This window comes from Dermochelys coriacea, chromosome 3, assembly GCF_009764565.3.
Source record: "Dermochelys coriacea isolate rDerCor1 chromosome 3, rDerCor1.pri.v4, whole genome shotgun sequence".
In the NCBI taxonomy this organism is placed as follows: domain Eukaryota; kingdom Metazoa; phylum Chordata; order Testudines; family Dermochelyidae; genus Dermochelys; species Dermochelys coriacea.
The window spans coordinates 123,300,030-123,320,727 of NC_050070.1; the positions used below are offsets into that span (position 1 = coordinate 123,300,030).

The 20,698-nt window shown below is 43.3% G+C and overlaps 1 protein-coding gene across 6 annotated transcripts in view; it reads right to left on the bottom strand.

The window, feature by feature from the left end:
• PRKN (parkin RBR E3 ubiquitin protein ligase) overlaps positions 1 to 20,698 on the bottom strand; it is a 1,277,841-nt gene that overhangs the window by 185,182 nt on the left and 1,071,961 nt on the right. For all 6 annotated transcript variants that reach the window (XM_038394015.2, XM_043511264.1, XM_043511262.1 and 3 more), the window contains one exon: positions 17,320 to 17,381. In XM_038394015.2, coding sequence (XP_038249943.1) covers positions 17,320 to 17,381 — 62 coding nt within the window. The remainder of the gene's footprint in view (positions 1 to 17,319; positions 17,382 to 20,698) is intronic.

The window sequence follows — 20,698 nt, forward strand, 5'->3', positions numbered from 1 at the left end:
CTTCACTATGGGCTAAATTGGCACTGCTGCGATTGATGCAGCAGCACTGATTCAGCAGGTCTGGTGAAGATGTGATAAATCGATGGGAGGGTGCTCGCCCCTTGACTTCAGTACTCTACCTTAATGAGAGATGGAAGCTATGTCGATGGGAGAGCATCTCCCGACAACGCAGAGCAGTGTAGAAACTGTGTTAAGTCAATGTAAACTCCTTCAACTTAAGTTGCGTAACTTACATTGCTGTAACCCTCTAGTCTAAACAAGGCCTTAATTCCCTATGACATTTTGAGTGAAAGGCTTGCATTATGTGGAATTGACACACATTATTCTATGGTTTAAAAACTGGCTTGCTGACAAATCTCGAAATGTAATGTTAATGAGGAGACATCAACGAGTAGGACAATTTCTTGCAGGGTTCCAGAGGGACTGGTTCTTGGTCCAACAATATTCAATATTTGTAACAATTATCTAGATGATTATATAATATTCTTTGGTGTTAAAGTTTGCAGAGGACACAGATTGGTGCAGAACTAAATAATGAGGAGGACAGGTCTGATCTGAATCACCTGGTGAAATGGCCACAATCCAACAAAATGCATCTTAATAAAGCAAAATGCAAGATAATATATCTGAGACAAAGAATGAAGGTCTGTAACTACAGAATGGGGGAGACTGTCATGGAAAGCAATGACTCAGAGAAGGACTCTGGGATCAATGAAGATAACCACCTGAATTTGAGCTCTCATTGCCAAGCTGTGACAAAAAGGGCTAAAGCAATTTCTGGATGTAAGAAGGGGAATATCAAACAGAAGTAGGGAAGTAATTTTGCCTCTATACACGGTATTGGTAAGACCACTGCTAGAATACTATGTCCTGTACTGGTGTTCATGTTTCATGAACGATGCGGAAATATGGGAGAGAGTTCAAAGGAGGGTCACAAAAATGATCCAGGGGCTGGAAAACAAGCCTCAGGATGTGAAGCTTAAGGAGCTCAACATATTCAGCTTATCAAAAAGAAGGTTGAGAGGTGATTTGATCACCATGTATAGGTACTTACACATGTAAACAATATTCACTGGAATTAGGTAGCTTCTAATCTTGCTGAGAAACAAGTTTGATTAATAACAAGATTCACTAGCTGAAGTTAGACAAATACAACCTTGAAATAAAATGCAATTTCCTAGCAGTGAGTTTAATTACACATTGTAACAGTGTAACTCACCAGTGCTTGGAGACTTTAAGACAAGAATAGATAGCTTTAATTCAGGCACTGGTGGCACCTCAGTCTCTCCAATTCTCTGCCTATGGCACACAGCAGTTGAATCTCCCGAGTCTGAAATACTTCTGTCGAACAGAAGTCATTGGACTCAGTAATGGGGTATTTAAGTGAAATCCGATGGTATGTGTAACCCAGGAGGTCACACTAGATAATTTGATGGTCCCTTCTGGCCTTAAACTCTATGAAAGGTCTATGTAAAATACCAACCAACCAAACCTCTGATCAGAAATGATATTAAATGTCATGCTTGTTGCCAGTCGGGGAGGGGGGAAGGCAATGTTTTAATGAACCTAAGACTTTTATATACTTGAAGTAGTCCCTTCAGATCAGGGTAGAACTACATTGGAAAAGCAGACTACAGAAGCTTCTAGTGCCACTGCCAATGCTGAACTGTATCTATTCTTAGGCTAAACAGAGAAATTCTAAAATCCAGCGTGGTTATCTAGCACCTAAATGAAGTCCAGATCATTCCTTCCCAGAGAGAAATCTATGAAAAAGACTAACTTAAGCTGCAGTTTCCACCACATCTTGATGTTGAGGTATGCACAGTTTGGCACTTATAGATTTAGCAGGGACCTCCTAATGGAGAGGGGCATATAGATGGAAGCTGGACAATCATAATATCCTCCCCCTCCCACTTCCCATTCCTTCATGGGATCCACTTGGGGCTCTGAACAGTTCCTGATTTTCTAGCCACCATATATTAGGCCTGGTTTTACTCTCACACTAGTGTAAATCCTGTGGCTTTAACAGAGTTACTCCTGATCGACATGAGTATAAAACTGGTGTAAGTGGGTATCAGAATCTGCTCAGCTGCATTAAGATTTGGAGATTAAACAAGCCTCTAATAGCTAGGTGCACAAAACCATTCTGAAATACGTTATGAAAACATTATTTACTTGCCAGGGCTCTCTAAAATAGCATAAGCAATACTGTAATTCTGTATTTTAAAAATTATGTATATTTCTTTTTCTTTCTACGCATCTAAAACCATCTGTTTGATGGTACGACTCCCAGGGAATTTAGACTAAAGTTTAATGATAGGTGCAAATCAAGAATTTCTAATATTTAAAAAGGTAATTTAATTACTTTTTAAAACTCCAAGTAAGGGTGTTTCAGAGGGAAAAAATCCAATTGCTAGAGTCAGGTTGTTTTTATTATTCCCATAAATCAAATAATCACCTGTATATTTTAAAATTAATTTTGGAGGCTCCTAGTCTATAGGTGGACTTAGCATTTCAGGTAATTTTGTCACATATGTATAATATATATAAAATGTAAATAATGAAATTATTTGATACCACAATCCAAAAAATATAAGATACCTAGTGCTAACATAAATACTTTAAAAAAAATCTATCAGGTATGCAAGTATGATTATAAACAGGAAGAGAGGGAGTAACTGACATTCACACAAAGGGAGAGGATGGATTATCATTCAGGAGTTCCTGGCTCTTCCTCATTTGTACAGACCACTCTGCCACTCTACATCCCCTGTGCTATTAGCCACCCACTGTTTGCTGGTGCATGAAGGGTGAAACTATGGTACCACCTCCTCTCTGTTCCCTTTGGGACATTATGCATGCAGGCATGGGGAGCAGGAAAGGAACTGTGCTCTGAGTTCCTGGGCTGGAATTCTGCCTGGATCTTGAGGGCCATGAAATGTGAGATAAGGCATCTTGGGCTCCCTCTGCAATTTTGCAAAAACATAAAGACCAAGGTGAATCTGGCCCTTAAAACAAGAGAATATTTTAGATAAGAAGCCAATGATAAGCCCTGTGCAGGATGATTTGTAGATGGAAAGTGCTACAAAGGAGAAATTTGAAGGAGAGGGTGGAAGATGAAGAAAAAAAGGAGAGATTATTTTAAGTTTATGGGACAGCGTGAAAGAAGGCATGAAGCTGAGAAAAGGAAATAAAAGAAGCAAAAGAAAAGACTATGAAAAATATAGGTGGTGAGAAGGGGGTGTGGGACATGAAAGCAGATAAGAGAGGCACATAGGGCCTTGACAGTGAGGTTCAGGAGATTGGATTTTTTCCTCCAGTTTAGAGATGAAAAGCTAGTGAAAGGATTTAAGAAATATGATGATGCCCTCTCAGTGACAGAAGAGAGCAAGATGACTTTAACAGTGAACTTTTACATTGTGTGGAAGGAGAAGAGAGTATTGGGGAAGGCAGAGAGGATAAGGTTAGAGTAATCCAGGAGAGGCCAAGGTGCAGAAAAGAATTCTAGCTGTAGGTGTAGTCATGGGGAGAGAACATGTTTTGAAGATATTCATAAAAGGAGGTGGTGACTGGATTTGGTGGGAGTAGAGAAAAGTCATTGGTGATACGACATTGGGACACTAAAGCTCATGACATAGTTAATGGGAACAGAGGTAAGAGGTGGTAGGGAGGGATCAGGAGTGCAGACATATCTCAGTTTCAGAGATAGAGTGAGTTTGGGACTGTGGTGGCATACACAATGATTGAGTTGAGAGTCAGATGGAGATCTGAGGCTGAACAGATGAGTAGAGGACAGGTGCTGAGAGATGGATTTAGAAGTCACTGGCAGAAAAATAGTAGCTGAAGCCAAGGGAATGGATGGAGTCAACAAAGCAAAAGAGAAGGGGAGAGAGGACAAGACAATGAGGTAGCCAACAGATAGGAAGAGACTTATATTCATGAAAAAGATAAAGAGTTGAGGATGAAACTCCATATTAACAAAACAGCCCACAATTTACTCAGGGTTACCTAGGTATTGGAAAGACCTAGGCAAATTCTCCACAGCAAATAATTTATGTAATGAATATTATTTCTCTATTTGTGAATTTTCCAGGGGCAGCTGACAATTTTTTCAATTTGAAATTTCTAAATTGAAATTATTTGCTTAACAATTTATGTGAGTAATTCTTGGTACATAGACAGTTACAACTACTTTGTTGCAGTATCGTATATTTGAAATTCAAACTCCAAACTGTTGACTACTTTAAACTCATCACACGTATTTCTGTTCACTGATTGGATGAATGTAATGTGATAATGAGTTCAAAATTCACTTCATGTGAATATTCTTTAATGTGCACTTAAAATTCACTGGTTCCACAAATATTCATACCATCAAACTCATTCAGTACTATATGTGATGGAAACATAGTATGAAAGGAGCACAAGCACATTTTCAGCAAATTTCTTTTAAAATATGAACGAATGTTACATTAAGTATGTAAAAGATTGTTATTACAATAACCAGGGTGTGGGCGGTCAAGCCTAGCGGTCAGAGCTGGAGACAGATTAGGTTCCAGGCCAGGCATCAGAGCCAGAGCAAGAGTACGGCGTCAGAGCAGGGACCTGGAGTAAGTCAGGAAAGCAAGAACTGGGAACAGATGAGGGTCTGGGATAAGGACAGGAACCATAGGCAGGCAGGAATGCAGGACTCAGGAGCCAGATAAACAGGAGGGGTCCATTGTAGCAGCCAGCCAGGGATTTCTCTAATTGCTCTGACAACTTCCTGTGTTGCTTCCTGGTTTATCTAGAGCTCCTCAGCCAGTCAGGGTTGTGGGATGTTTCCCTCAATCAGGAGCTTCAGGGTAGGGGCCCTCTGCAAGCCAGCACTTCACTGGTTCCCTTCTCTGGTTACTCAGGTGAGCTGCTGGGTGTCAGTTGTGGCCAAAGGACACATGGGCCTGCATTCGAAGCTCAAGATCCCTCAGAGTTATAAAAAGGAGGGTGAAAAATTGTTCTCCTTAACCACTGAGAACAGGACAAGAAGTAATGGGCGTAAAGTGCAGCAAGGGAGATTAGTTAGGTAAAACTTCCTAACTGTCAGGGCAGTTAAGCACTAAAATAAGTTACCTAGGGAGGTTGTGAAATCTCCGTCATTTGAGGTTTTTAAGAACAGTTTAGACAAACACCTGTCAGGGATGGTCTAGATAATACTTAGTCTTGCCTCGGTGCAGGGGACTGCACTAGATGACCTGACAAGGTCCCTTCCTGTCCTACATTTTTATGATTAGTTACACACACACCCCAGAATTCTCTCAGCACTACTGTCACACCTCATATAACATAAACAGGGTTCTGTTAAAGCTACCACACACAGCAAAAGATTGTTCAGATACACACCATCCTGGGGCAGTGCTTCCTCAAAATTCCAACACTGGGGAGGTTCCTTTGCATAAAATCTGCTAATGCACGAAGGAATTTTGCTGAAGAATGGAGTGCCTCCCTGAAGGCTTACTCTGATTCAAGGGATACAACATCCAAAATGTTCCCAAAGAAAAGACTGCAATGAGTTGCAGCAACAGCAGCTAATGAGAGATCTGTTAAAATGGATCACTCCACTGTCAAAATATCAAGAAACTGGCCAATACATTATGCAACATTGTCAGAATTGACAATATAGCAGAGAGGTCTAGCTATACATTACTGAGCAGCTTCTTTCCTTGTCACTAGCCTGTCATCTGCTTTCTCTATGCTATGTCCTGTTGGGGGCACTCAGGTACAGCAGCAGATTTCTCTTGCATTATTTGTTTTCTCTTTTGCCCCTCACATATAGCTATTTTATTCATGAATCATAATATTCCATTTAAACAATTAAACATGTTTTTTATCACTCGGGGAAAAAAGAAGAAGAAAGTTTCTCAGAGTCATTAGGAAGAATCCATAACAGTTCCATATAGATTGCCAGTAATCTTGCTGTGTTTGTATACTGTACTGTTTAGATCTGAATCGAAGCATACCCTCTCTTTTCTCTAGCTTGTTGTTGAATTACTTGCAAGTATCAGAAGGGTAGCCATGTTAATCTGGTTCTGTAAAAGTGGCAAAGAGTCCTGTGGCACCTTATAGACTAACAGAGTATAAAGTGCCACAGGACTCTTTGCTGCCTTTGCCTTATACAGTATTTGGACAGAGCCCACATTTACATTTGCTTCATCTTTAGCATATTTTTGTAAGTAGCTTGTAATATCATTACTCGTGAACTCATTTCCATTTAATCACAGAGAAAGCCAGCCTCACAGGACAAATAGCTGCTCTGTAGGAGACTGACTTTCTTACATTGTTTTATTTTTCAGCGGGTCCTTAGCTAATAAATCTTTCCTCCCAATCCTCAGCATCTGTCATGTACCTATGAAGTGAAGTGGTTAGATAGAGGGCATTATCCAAGCAAAAATGAAGGATTATGAATAATGAAATCAAACTTCACGGGGTGGGGGGGACAGGCGGGTAAAGTCCCAAACAGGTAAAATTTCAATTGTGGTAACATGCAAAAGTTTAGATTTTGGCTCTGCTGAGGCAGTCTGTTCTGGATATTCTCTTTATGTTTATTGATTTGTACAGAACAAGAGCTTTGTACATTGGGAGAACTTACACAACGAAGACCCAAACCACCAGGAAACCACAAGATAGATAGATAATGAAAAGCCAAAACACCAGGATGTCCCTTCTCCTGCAAGTGTTTCTGAAGAAGATTGCCTTTGGTGACTAGAGCTGTATCAATTTTTTGGTTCACTAGCCAAACTGGAAACAAAATGAAAATAATTTTAATTTAGGATAAAAAACAAAACATTTTCTTTTTCAGTTGCCTCAGACATTTTACTTGCTTTTTTTAAACATTAAAAGTAAATGAAATTTGGAACCAAAGAAAGTGGCATCCCCATAATACTTATGTGAGAAAGCTGTTAGTCCCCACTTTGCCTGATTCAGAGCAGGGATTTGAATCTTGGTCTCCCACATCCTGAATTCCTTAACCACTGGGCTACAATGGGGCCACCGGTACCATCTGTGCCTCCTCCATTTTGTGAATGGCATACAAGCCCCCTTGCAAATCTAGCCCAAATACATATTTCCTTTTAGAAATGTCAACACAGCTCATTTTGACATTTAAAAAAAAATTTGACCAAAACAATTAACCAAAATAGATATGAAATTGTGAAATGTTTTGGCCGACCCAAATCTGCATTTCAGAGGTAAAAGTTTCACCCAGGTCTATTGGACATTTTACTAGTAAGGACTATGAGGCACCCTCTCAAAGCGTGACAGATGAGGCAGAGCAGTAATCTGTTGCCACCCATTTGTGTTGCTTTACCGACACTCTGTATTTCAATAAAAAATGTTTCATAAACCAGTTAATAGTAGTAAAGTTAAAAAGTCAACAAAACACAGCATGTACCAGTGAAATGAATATACAGTGTGGTGGGACAGGTTTCCATCCCAGGCAGGAATGGGTTAAACAGCTCCCCTGGGCACAATCAGACCTAACCCAGTGCACCTATGAGGCCTGTCAAATCTGGAGAGGGTCAGCTCCTTGCAAAGGAGGATCCAAATCCAGTGCAGAGTGGCACTCAAAAGCAAGATCTAGAGCTCTCTAGCCCAGTGTTCTTCACTTCAAGGCCCACGAGCCAGTGATGGCTCCCCTGGACCCTAAGTGTGGCTCCCTGTCAACCGTGCTCTCCCACTGTAGTGGGGCTCCACCTAAGGCAGGCTCCATACCTGCCCTGGCCCCATGCCACTCCCGGAAGTGGCCAGCACACCCCTGTGGCCCCAGGGGAGTAAAGGGGGGAGCAGACGTCTCTGTGCACTGCTCCTGCCTGCAAGCACCACCCCCACAGCTCCCATTGGCCGGGAACAAGGAACTGTGGCCAATGGGAGTTGTGGGGGCGGTGTCTGCAGAGAGGGGCAGTGCGCAGAGCACATGCCCCCCCCAGGGGCTGCAGGGGCGCATTGGCCCCTTCCAGGAGCAGCGTAGGGCCAGGGCCACCTAAAGTAAGTGCCGCCCCCTTCAACGGGCAGGCTCTGAATAGCTCTTCCACCACCCAATCTGCAGCCTCCTAGATCCAGCCCCCCCACCTCCTCCAGCACCCTCAAGCCCCTGCCCCAGCCTCCTCCCAGCACCTCATACCCCCTCCTGGAGCCGAACACTCTGCCCCAGCCTGGAGTCTCCTCCTGCACCCAAACTCCCTTCCAGAGCTTGAACCCTCACCCCTTCCTGCACCCCAAGCCCCAGCCCTGAATCCCCTACCAGAGCCAGCCCCCCATACACCCTCCTGCACCCCCAAGCAATATTACCAATAATGGTAATATTACCATATCAACCAAGAAAGAACTCGGAGTGTTCAACTGTCTGTGTTGGGTTGATGTGGCTCTCACATTGAAGGTTTTTTGCCAAAGTGGCCCCCACTTCAAAAATAGTGAAGAGCACTGCTCTAGCCCAACAGCACAAAGGCTCCTTAGTAAGAAGACAGCCAAAGAGCCTCTGCTACCTAGGTGCCTGGTTTCGACCAGGAAGTACAGTCAAAAAGGGGAACTTACAGTGTCTGATCTATCACCCAAAGTCAGGTTACTGCGGGCACGGAAGGCACTTAGTGCTCACCTGCGCCAGCCCCTACTTAGCTGGGGCCACCTCCTACCTGTGTCGGGCAGCTGCAGCTCCCAGACCCAGCTCCACAGGCAAGTCTCTCCTGACCCAAGCGGGGAGGAGGAGAGTAGGAGGGGAAAAGTAGTGAGCGATGGGGGGGGGGGGAGAAGGGGAGTGGATGGGGGCAGAGCCTCGGGGGAAAGGGCAGGGCAGGGCCTCGGGGGGAAGAGGTGGAGCAGGGGAGGTTTCAGCACTCCTGCTGGAGTGTCCAGTTTTTAAATATTACCAAGTTGGCAACCCTACTGCTGCGTGGGCCCTTTGAAGAAGTGAAGGGACTTTTTTTTACTTTGTTTCACCATTTTGTTTAGATCCCAGGGTGCTCAGGCTGGGTCTTATGGGCACTGAGCAGGTTAGGGGTCCAGACCCCCTTCACAGAGAATAATGACCCTGACCTTGTGGGGAACTGTTGGGTGAGTCCAGACATTTTGTGGGCTGCAGCGTAATATGGTTTTCCCCTTAGATTTTTGGACTGCTTTTCACCTGGGGTGGGGGTGGGGGTTGCCAACTCCTTAAGACTTATGGCTGGAGGACCAAACTCTGCACTTGCTCTAAAGTGATGTGTACAGCCAGAGAAGGACATCTGTGGTGAGAGAGGTGCTCATCCACACCCCATGAAAGTGTCCTAGAGGTACAATCCATGATCTGTAGTGTCACAAAGCTTAAAGAAACGGTAAACCTGCGATTCCCTCTCCCCACGAAGTCTGGAAAGTCTGATTCCCTCTCTCTGCAAGGTTTGAGTCCTTGCTGCTACAGACAAAAAAAAAAAATTACATCATAGGACAGTTTGTGCTGTCAGCAGCAGCAGGGATGAAAGTATCTCACACTTTACTGAGAGAGATTGAGCTGAGAGACAAATACTAACTTTTCTTGAAAACTTAGTTTTATGCAAACATTTAATAATAAAGATCTCAAAAATTATATACTAAATTAAGTAACATTCATGCTGTGGGCCAATATTTTGTTACTTACCAGGACAGAGGACTTGGGCAGACCAGCACATATGCTTTCAGAAACTTAGAAAGTTTTCTAAGTAATAATCCTGAGATGACCATCAGAAATAAAAATGTCAAGCCACAAATCCCAGCAGCTCTACTACTCACCTGTACCCCACCGTCAAACCCCTCAGCACAATGCACCAGGACCAATACTTAAGGTAGGCCTCTACCCACTCTGAGAGGTTCTATATGGGGACAGGAGAAGTAGAGAGCATCTGGATGGCTGCCTGCATTAGGTAAAAAGAAAAGGAGTACTTGTGGCACCTTAGAGACTAACAAATTTATTAGAGCATAAGCTTTCGTGAGCTACAGCTCACTTCATCGGATGCATTTGGTGGAAAAAACAGAGGAGAGATTTATATACACACACAGAGAACATGAAACAATGGGTTTATCATACACACTGTAAGGAGAGTGATCACTTAAGATAAGCCATCATCAGCAGCAGGGGTGGGGAAAGGAGGAAAACCTTTCATGGTGACAAGCAAGGTAGGCTAATTCCAGCAGTTAACAAGAATATCAGAGGAACAGTGGGGGGCGGGGTGGGGGGGAGAAATACCATGGGGAAATAGTTTTACTTTGTGTAATGACTCATCCATTCCCAGTCTCTATTCAAGCCTAAGTTAATTGTATCCAGTTTGCAAATTAATTCCAATTCAGCAGTCTCTCGTTGGAGTCTGTTTTTGAAGCTTTTTTGTTGAAGGATAGCCACTCTTAGGTCTGTGATTGAGTGACCAGAGAGATTGAAGTGTTCTCCAACTGGTTTTTGAATGTTATAATTCTTGACGTCTGATTTGTGTCCATTCATTCTTTTACATAGAGACTGTCCAGTTTGGCCAATGTACATGGCAGAGGGGCATTGCTGGCACATGATGGCATATATCACATTGGTAGATGCGCAGGTGAAGGAGCCTCTGATAGTGTGGCTGATGTGATTAGGCCCTATGATGGTGTCCCCTGAATAGATATGTGGACAGAGTTGGCAACAGGCTTTGTTGCAAGGATAGGTTCCTGGGTTAGCGGTTCTGTTGTGTGGTGTGTGGTTGCTGGTGAGTATTTGCTTCAGATTGGGGGGCTGTCTGTAAGCAAGGACTGGCCTGTCTCCCAAGATCTGTGAGAGTGATGGGTCGTCCTTCAGGATAGGTTGTAGATCCTTGATGAAGCGTTGGAGAGGTTTTAGTTGGGGGCTGAAGGTGATGGCTAGTGGCGTTCTGTTATTTTCTTTGTTGGGCCTGTCTTGTAGTAGTGACTTCTGGGTACTCTTCTGGCTCTGTCAATCTGTTTCTTCACTTCAGCAGGTGGGCATTGTAGTTGTAGGAACGCATGATAGAGATCTTATAGGTGTTTGTCTCTGTCTGAGGGGTTGGAGCAAATGCGGTTATATCGTAGAGCTTGGCTGTAGACAATGGATCGAGTGGTATGATCTGGATGAAAGAGGCTTATTTTGTTAAGATTTATTATTTGTGTTGCGGTGTCACCTAGGAACCCAGACTATGGGTGAGGATATCATTGTGCTCAGCACTGTACAAACACAGAATAAAAAGAGCATCCCTGCTCCAAAGGGCTTACAGTCTAAGGATGTGCCTGCACCACAGCTGGGAAGTATGATTTCTAGCACAGGGTGGATGTACACAGACTAGCTCTGGTGTGGTGACACAACACTTCTTTCAAGCAAGCAATTATAGCTATGACAGTGAAAATTAATCCCTTTTCTGCAACTTAGCCTCTTCAAACTGTTCAGCCCACAGTCCTGAACAAGTTACCAAGTAAAACAATGTGCAAAAAATGAATGATATTGTTCAAAGAATGTCTGTTGAAACTAGGATTTTCTTTCTTTCTCTTTCTCTTTTTTAAACAGGAACCTGGGTTTTGTACTAAACTAAATTTGTCATTAAAAGTGTCTGCTCTCCATGGAAAATTTCAATATTTCAAAACAAATATTTTGATTTTCTGGGTAAAGTTTTTTGTTTTTTTTTAAGCAAAAATTTCACTTTATTTCTTGAAAACTCACAATTTCCTGCATGTGGGGAAGGTGGAGGTGGAAAAGACAAAAAGCATGTTCTGACCAGCTCTAGTTGAGACCTCATCCATTAAAACTGTCTCCAATCAAAACACTTATCCGGTGATCCAAATTATGGCCACTTCTTTCGGTTTCTTGCACTGGCCTGGTGTGTTGCTAAAGCAATTTTGTAACCTTATTAGGAAACTTGAAGACTCCTTAACAGTTCTTTCAGTTTAAACAAATCCAGGTTGTATCAGTTTCTGTCTCTTACTTTTGCTTAATTTTATAAAGTTTTATAAAAGTCAAGCTAAACTTGCTACCTTTCACCAGGTTGAGGTTATTAAGAATATAGGCTTTTCGCACAATGCCTATCACGATAGCTACACTTATCAGGAACTCTGGAGTTCACGTAATTGAGGTTCAACTCCTCTCTACAACCACTAAGTATTCTGGTGGGTGGCCCATTGCTATGGAACTCCTTTTCACCAGATACCAGCATGACCACAGAACTTACCAACTCCCAAATTAAACGTAAAAAAATTTATTTGCACTAGTTTTCCCTCACTGTTCATGTTTAGATAAAGAAACCCAGCACACACAATCAGTATGTTCTCCAACAGTTTGTCCTGCCAGGTGCCAAGCATCCTCATCTTCTATTGGCTTCAGTAGGTGGTCAGCATGTTCAGCACCTCACAGGATCAAGCCCCAGACAGAGGAGAGGACAATACAGTGTTAGAGAGAGAGAGAAAGAATTTCACATTTGCTTTATTTGAATTTCTGTGAGCTCTGATACGACAATGATTGAGACATTAAAAACCGATCTAGACTAATCATATTGCAAGGTGCAGCTATCCTCCTGTGGTGTTTAGATGCTGCTTGTAATTATTAGAACTGGGAGCACTGACTGTTGGGAGTCTGAAAGGACAGGAAACAGGAAGGGTGGGGGAGTTGAGGAGGCTGAGTGAGAGCTACTGAGGATGCAGCAGCAGCTCGATAAAGAGGTTTCCACTTTAAGAATAAAGGCCTATTGAAGTTTGTTAGAACCTTGCCTGGTTGTGAGAACATTTTGGCGATGAGGATGGGATCTTCAGCCTCTGAAGCCACCTGCACCCTTTCTGCAAAGTCCAGGTGAGCCTCCAATTGCTTTTAGTGCCTGGATCCATATGTTTGAGACTTATCCGCTTGCAATCAGTGCTACAGAGATTTATGAAGTAAAAAAGCGTGCTTTGCTAATCCACTGCCTTGGAGCAGAAGGGCAGCATATATTTTACACTTTTCCCCTTGCAGATGATAAATATGAGACTGCACTCACTGCATTAAAGAACTTTTTTGTGCCAAAAGTGAATGTAGTAGATAATCGCTACAGATTTCACCAGCGTGAGCAGAAAACAGGGGAAACTATAATGCAGTATATTGCTTCCCTGAGGAGTCTGATTGTAACTTATGACTTTGGGAATATGGCAGATGAGATGATTAGAGACCAGCTCATTGAGAAAACAACCATGCTTCATGTAAGAAAACGCTTACTTCTAGAACCACAACTTACACTAGAAAAAGCAATAACCATTGCTACTCAGATTGAGTCAGCTACAGCTGAAGCCAGAATAATGAGTATGGATATAGGAGGCACAGTCCAGGCTGTGACTCCTTTGCAGAGTTCACTATCGCTGCAGACAAAGGACTCCAAGAGGAAAACTAATGGAAATCAGCAAATTCACTGAATCAGCAAATTCAAAATACAGTAAAAGCATGCTTTCACTGTGGATCCCCACAACACCTTGCAAGCTACACAGGATGTCCAGCAAAAGTAGCTCAGTGCAATCATTGCAAAAAGATTGGGCATTTTGCTAAAGTATGTCGCAGCAGCCAGTTCAATCAACAGGTGCATGCAATTACAATACCAGATGTTACTGTGCTGAGCATGGACAAAATCACTACTGCACATATTCCAGAACAAATAAAGTGCACTGTAAAGGTTTCTGCCATACCCTCAGGTAATCCACAGTCCATTCAGCTAATGTTGGACACTGGCTCAGCAGTATCTATGCTACCTGATTCCATCTATTTGCATTACTTTAAAGATGTGCCTTTTACTGAACCCAAACTTCACTTGGTGTGCTATTTGAAAAACCATATTCCAGTACATGGCTGCCTGCCAGCAATAGTTACTTTTGGGGATTGCTGTGTAACTGCAGAGTTATACGTTGTCCACAAAGGCACTCCTATCCTTGGCAGAGATTTATTGGCGGCTTTAAATCTCAGGGTAGTTAATGGACGAATTAATCTTCCTCAGCAAAGCACTCTTGCGGTACACACACCAGTTTCAGCTAGGACCCAACACCAGGTTGAGGAGAAACTCGGCTGTGCTTATGGGTTTCTGCATAAAGTTAAAATGCAGGATAATGTGATGCCTGTATGACAGAAGTTACGGCGCTTACCCTTTTCAGTCAGGGAAGCTGTTTCAAAGGAACTGAGAAAACTTGTTCAAAAGGACATTATTGAAGAGATTGACTCCTCAGAATTGGTTTCACCTATAGTAGTGATGCAGAAGAAGGGTGGAGGCATTCGCCTTTGTGTGGACTTAAGGGAGCCAAATAAAGCTATTGCGATTGACAGCCATCTTCTTCCTCACATAGAAGTAGTATTTGCAGAACTCCATGGAGTAAAGATGTTTTCTACTCTTGATTTGCAGAGCGCATACTACCAGGTTATGATGCACGAAGATAGCATCATAGAAGATAGAGACCTCACAGCATTTATTACACAAGGGACTATTCCATTTTAAACATGTTTCATACGGTCTCACATCTGCCCCAAGTGTCTTCCAAAAGATGAGGTCATTGATTCTGAAGAATCAACATAAAGTTCAGTGCTATCTGGATGATATTATCATGTTTGGAAATACTTCTGAGGAGCATGACAATAACCTGCAGTCTGTACTAAACTGCATCAGCAAAGCAGGCCTCAAGCTCAATAGGTCCAAATGCAAATTTAGACAAACTGAACTCTCCTTTCTGGGGCATACAATTTCACAGGCTGAACTAAAATCCTGTGTCACTTGCAAATTGCATGATAAGACAGCAGTGACATGTACCCCTCCATTACAGCCTGTTCCTCTTTCTGAATCTGGATGGGAAAAAATTGGCGATTGACATTGTAGGTCCCTTTGATACTGCTCCAAGTGACTGCTGTTTTGCCATCACTTTAATAGACCATTTCAGTAAATGGCCTGAGGTAGCGTTTACATCGCAAATCTCTTCTGCTACAGTAATTAAGTTCTTCTCTTCAGTTTTTAGCAGGGAAAGTAACCCCAAAGAACTGGTTTCAGATAATGGTAGTCAATTTACTTCCCTGGAGTTTGAAACTTTTCTAGCAGAGAGAAACATTTTACACAGAAGGTCATCCCTATATTACCCTCAAGCCAATGGGGAAATCAAACGGTTTAACAGAAGTTTGAAAGAGAGTTTACAAACGGCTAAAGCGGAAGGGCGACTGTGGATAACCTTCACTACTGATTTCTTGCAAGCATACCAGACTACACAACATGCCACAATGCAAAGACTGCCCGCAGAGTTACTGCATGGGAAACAGATGAATACTAAACTGGACATTGCTGGACTGTTAAAGGCACGACCTGATGCCCCAACTGAGGATGATGTGAGAAAAACAGTTGAACAGAACCAAGGAAAGTATAAGGCTTTCACAGACAAACGGCGGGGTGCTAAGGAACCAAAGTTTGAGTGTGGTTCCTTTGTTAGAATATGAAAACCTGGAATTTTACGAAAAGGGGACCATAAATTCACAGCTCCTCTTAAAATCATAGCGAAGTAGGGACCTTACACCTATCGACTTTCTGATGGGCAGGTATGGAATGCTTCTTATCTTGCACCTGCCTATGCACCAAGAGGAGATTATGCCAACACCCAGTCTGCATTGGATGACTTCACCGTAGTATCAACACAACAAGACATTGCACTGGAACCGGGGCTTGAGAGGCAGCCTGTCAGACCCAGACGACCACCTGTCTGGACTAGAGACTATGTTATGTATTATCTACGGTGTTTTCAGTGTAATATTTCTGCCAACAGTATAGTGTCTTGTTTCATATTAATGTTTACTTTAATTGGGAGAGTTTCTTAAGAGAGGAGGGAATGTGGTGTTTAGATGCTGCTTGTAATTATTAGAATTGGGAGCACTGGCTGTTGGTAGTCTGAAAGGACAGGAAACAGGAGGGAGGAAAGTTGAGGAGGCTGAGTAAGAGCTACCTAGGGTGCAGCAGCAGCTTGGTAAAGAGGTTTGCACTTTATTTTTAAAGTCCTGTTGAAGTTCATTAGTACCTTGCCTGGTTGCTACAACACCTCCTTAGGCTTTTGAGAGGGGGAGGGGTAGAAACTGTTAGTCCCAATGGGCAAGTTGGAAGCAGTATGGTTTTCTATTGTACACATGAATAGAGCATATGACAGACACATTTTTTAAGACTGAAAAAAGTAAAATATGTGCTGTCTGGTCATGTAGGTAAGAAAATTCCCTGAGTCTTTCCTTTCTTCCCCTTGGCTTTTGTAGAACCTGTTTTCCTAATTTAGATGTATTTTCATTTTCTTCGTTTTTTTTTCAGACCCAAGACTTTCTCTCATTAGTTGCTTCCCAACTGTCAATTTTAAGCATGCACACTAGTTCCAGGCAGTGTCACAAAAGTCATCATTAGACTTGTTACAATTTTGCTTTTGTAAGTAGATAACATAACTACCGTAATCTCTGTACTTAGGTGTGTCACAATTTCAGGGTTAACTGTATCCTACACACAAACACAGTCTTCCTGTAGGGCACCATCTTAAGGTTTCCAGTTCCCAGCTGTCACCTCTCTCGGGTGCAGACCCATGTCTCTCACCATCCAGACTGAAAGCATAGGCTTACAGTCCCTCTTCACTTCACTGTGGCTTCCCAAGGAGGTCTGACTGGGGTCCAGCCAGGGGCGTTGGAACTGGGGAGGTTGGGGGATCATGCTCCCCCACTCTTAAAAATGAATGTAGTTTAGGGGAAGATGGCCACATTGTCCCCCCCAAACTACAAGTTTGGGGCATGCACAGAGTGGAGCCAGCAGGGGCTGTGCTTCTTAGCGGAGGAGCTGATAAGGTGATCAGCTCCCCTGCCATGAAGCGCAGCCCGCTGGGTGTTGTGAGGCTTAGTTTGTTTAATATTTATGAAGTGCTTTGAGGGTCTCATATAGAAAATGGTGTACACATTCAAAATGTTATAGTTTTGAGTAATAGGCTTTTAAAAATAAAGAAAAGTTCTGGACCAGAAAAAGATATAGATAATATCAAAGATAGCTTTAAATATCAATCCCTTAGGTAGACTTCATCCTTGTATTTTCTTGTTTGCCTATCTGCCACTTTACAGAGACTGTTTACTGCTGGAATCCTGAGTTGAAAAGCTGTGGCAGATAGCAGATGTACCAATTAATAACCTGTCAAGGCTGATGGATAGATTAAAAAAATATTCTCACACACATCTCCTGTGTGTTTTTCTTCCCCATTTCAAGGCACTGGGGGCCATGAGACATACTCTGCTTCCCTGGAGAGAAAAGAAACTGTCTCATTAGCGTCTATCTTTCATGACGCTATGATGCTGCCTTTGAGATGTTAACTCACCTGTTCTTCTCCCAGAATTCGGAAATGATGAAGCTCTTTAATCAAGGAGTCTGGACAGCCAGCTGTTGAAAAGAAACAAAGAAATGCATTTTAGAATTCACTGTTCGTATTTTTTGGGCCACAGTATACCATGCGTAGATGCAGCGAGGACTGGATACACAGATCACATTAGACAAAAAAAGATTACATGAAACAGATTAGAAAGATAAGCTACAGTTCTATAGGCATCTGAATACTGAAAACCAGCTACCAAAACAAATCCTACCACATTTCAGAACACACAGGAATGCTTTGAAAGGTCATGTTCTGTATATCTTAGCGCTTTTCCTAAAGGGCTATAAACAAGAAAGAGAGAGAGATGAAAATACTGCCAGCCCCTAAGTATAGGAGTCAACATATTGTAATTAAGGGATTCACATCAAAAGCCTGGAACTGAACACAATTCAATTCAGATCCAAATAATGGCCTGGGCCCATTTCTAAGCATAACTCAAACTTTCCTTGAGTCCCTGCAGGATTCCACAGATTTTGCAGGCCCCAGATACCACTATACTTTTTGGCCATCTCCAGTATAATCCACTTAGCACATGTAACTATCGCTCCTTGGTGTAAAACACAAACCAAATACAGGAGGAAGAGAGGTTTACCAGGCTTTTGATTAGAGCTAGACTGTCATAGTGCTTACACATTAGCACAGGGAAAAAGAAATAAGCTCTCACCTCACCCCCACTCTCTTGCTCAGACTGTGACTCCATCCACAGTGGGGAGAACAGAGGTCATGCCCCGATACTCCTTGTTGTAGGGTTCTGAAGTCCAGAGTCTGGACAAAAAAGATCAGAGAGCAGAAATGCTCCTCTGCTCACAACCAGGGTATCTGACTGGACACATAAATGAGGGGTGTCAGGTGACTGGGATGTGGATAGACAGTGGACACCCTAGTGGGTGGAGCAGGTGTCAGAAACCAGGGTGAGAGCCGGAGGGAATAGTCAGAAGCCAGAGGTAAGAGTCAAACTGGAAGTCAGGAACTGGATCCCAGAGACAAAGCCGGAGGCAGGAACCAGAGTGCAGAGCCAAGGGTCAGAGCCAGCATCACCTGGAGCAAGCAGAGTAACAGGCAAAATGGGGGCTCAGGCAGGGATAGGGCTCAGGCAAGGCAGAAGCAGCAGGAACAAGGCAACACTGGACTAGTCACAGTGGCTAATATGAGTGCTGAACAGCCAGCAAGCAGCTGCTGCTGTTGCTGGCTTAAGAGCCAGTCTCCTGGCCTTTCCAGCCAATCAGGTGGAATGGCTAATCAGGCAGCCTGCTGTAGGCCCACTGTGCTTATTAGGTTGCCTGGAGACTAGTTTACTACAGGCCCTGATTCCTGAGCTGAAGGGGGAAGGAAGCAGCTCCATGGAAAGGGGTTAAGAAATTTACTCCTCTCCCATGGCAAGGAAGGAATTAAAATTTTTTGTTCCTGCCCCAGTGCCAGTGCAGCTACCAAAAGTTACAATCTCATCCTCACTGACTAGCATTAGTGGGGTACAGATAATGTTGAAGATGGTTTTCAGGATCTCTGTCAGTACTGGAGCTTCATAGCAACAAATATCCAGCAGCATTTGTAACATATAGCAACAATCATAATTCTTCACTTGTATCAAATTTCTTGTCAAGTCCTATTGTTTCTTCCCCTTTATTAAAAATAATTCATATCTTAAACCTTTTTTCTTGTCTACCTCCTCCCCATGCACATACAGGTTTGTGCACATACAATTACAGCTGGGCAAAAATTATCCGCCAAAACATTTTTTCAGCAACAAATGAAGATTTGGGCTGCCCAAAACATTTCATTAATTTATATCAATTTTGCCAAATTGTTTCAGTTTAAAAAAGGCATTTTTATGAAAGTCACAACAATTTGTTTTGTCATTTTCTGAACAAAATGTTTAAATGTTATGTTTTGAAAAAAAAAATTTGAAATCAGGTTTCAGGTTGAACAAAACGTTTCATTCAATCCAAAATGAATTGTTCTACCCAACTTTTAGAGTCACCAAAATTTCAAAAAAATCACTTGGGGTTGACCCAAAATTATTCTTTTGCCCATTTTTCAAAACAGCCAGCAAACTGAAAAATCAGTTATTCCCACAATGCTACAAATAACCTTGACTGAATTTAAAGGGGAATTTTAATTCAACTGTGTTTATAACCCTTTCATTTTCATTTCATCCTTCCCATTTGCTGGGCTTGCAACCCTAGCATTATCTTTGACATCTCTCTCTCTATTTTTCCCATACTCTGTCTGTACCTACTTCATTTAGCTTCTTACTCCTTAATATACTAATTAGTCAGCCCTTACTTACTATTTCCAATGCAGAAACACATGTCCTTGCCTTGTTCATCTCTCACCTTGATGATCATGACTTTCTTCTCTCTAGTCTCACTGGTTTTTAACTCTGCACCCTCCAATTTATTCAAAATGCTAATGTAAGGGGACTGTTGCCCCCTTACTAACATTCAGTGGGGGTGTTCTGGTTGGCTAGCTCCCAGTACTAAAAGGGGAAGGGTCTATGGGAAACCAGGACCCTGAGACTGATAGTCCCCAGGAACAATGGGGAGAGGCCAATGCTCCAGGTCAGCCTGAATGACAGGATGGGCAGGCTAATCAGAGAGTCAGGAGGCCAGGGTGGTCCTGTCCTCCATGTGAGCTGGATTTGCCTGGGTCAGACAGAGTGGAGCTGAGCTAAGGAGAAAGCAGGGGCTCATACTGAGCTGGGGAGCTGAGCTGTGCTAGATCCAGAGGGACCAGAAAAGCAGCCCAGAGAGAGCAGACCCTGTCCTGGGAGCAGAGCTGCAGCCCCAAAGCCACAGGCACAGCCCAGAGAGAGCAGACTTGCCCTGGGAGGAGAGCTTCAGCAACCAGAGCCAGAGGGGCCAGAAAAGCAGCCCAGGAAGCAGGTCAGTGCTGGGAGCAGAGTCATAGAAGCAGCCTGCAGAGCAGACCTGCCCTGGGAGCAGAGCTGCAGCAACCAGAGCCAGAGGGGCCAAAGAAGCAGCCCAGGGAGCTGGAGGCAGAGCAGCAGCAGCAGCAGCAGCAGCAGTGCAGAGACAGAGTGGTGCAGCTGGGGCTGGAACAGTCTAGAGCTGGGTGCGTTGAGCAGTTGGGGAGACAGAGAGGGACCCTGGGCAGTGGGCCCAGCACAGGGAGATGCCTCAGAGAAGAGGCTCTGCAGGCCAGGCTTGGATCATAACCCTACAGGTCGGGGGCGACACTGGGAAGAAGGGTCCTACCTCTGAGAGCGTGTGGCCACCACCAGAGCAAGTGTCCGACCCACAGCATCCCTGCAGCACAGTGAGGCCTGAGAAGAAGGCCTGGCACTTACAAGGAGCAGACTGTGAAC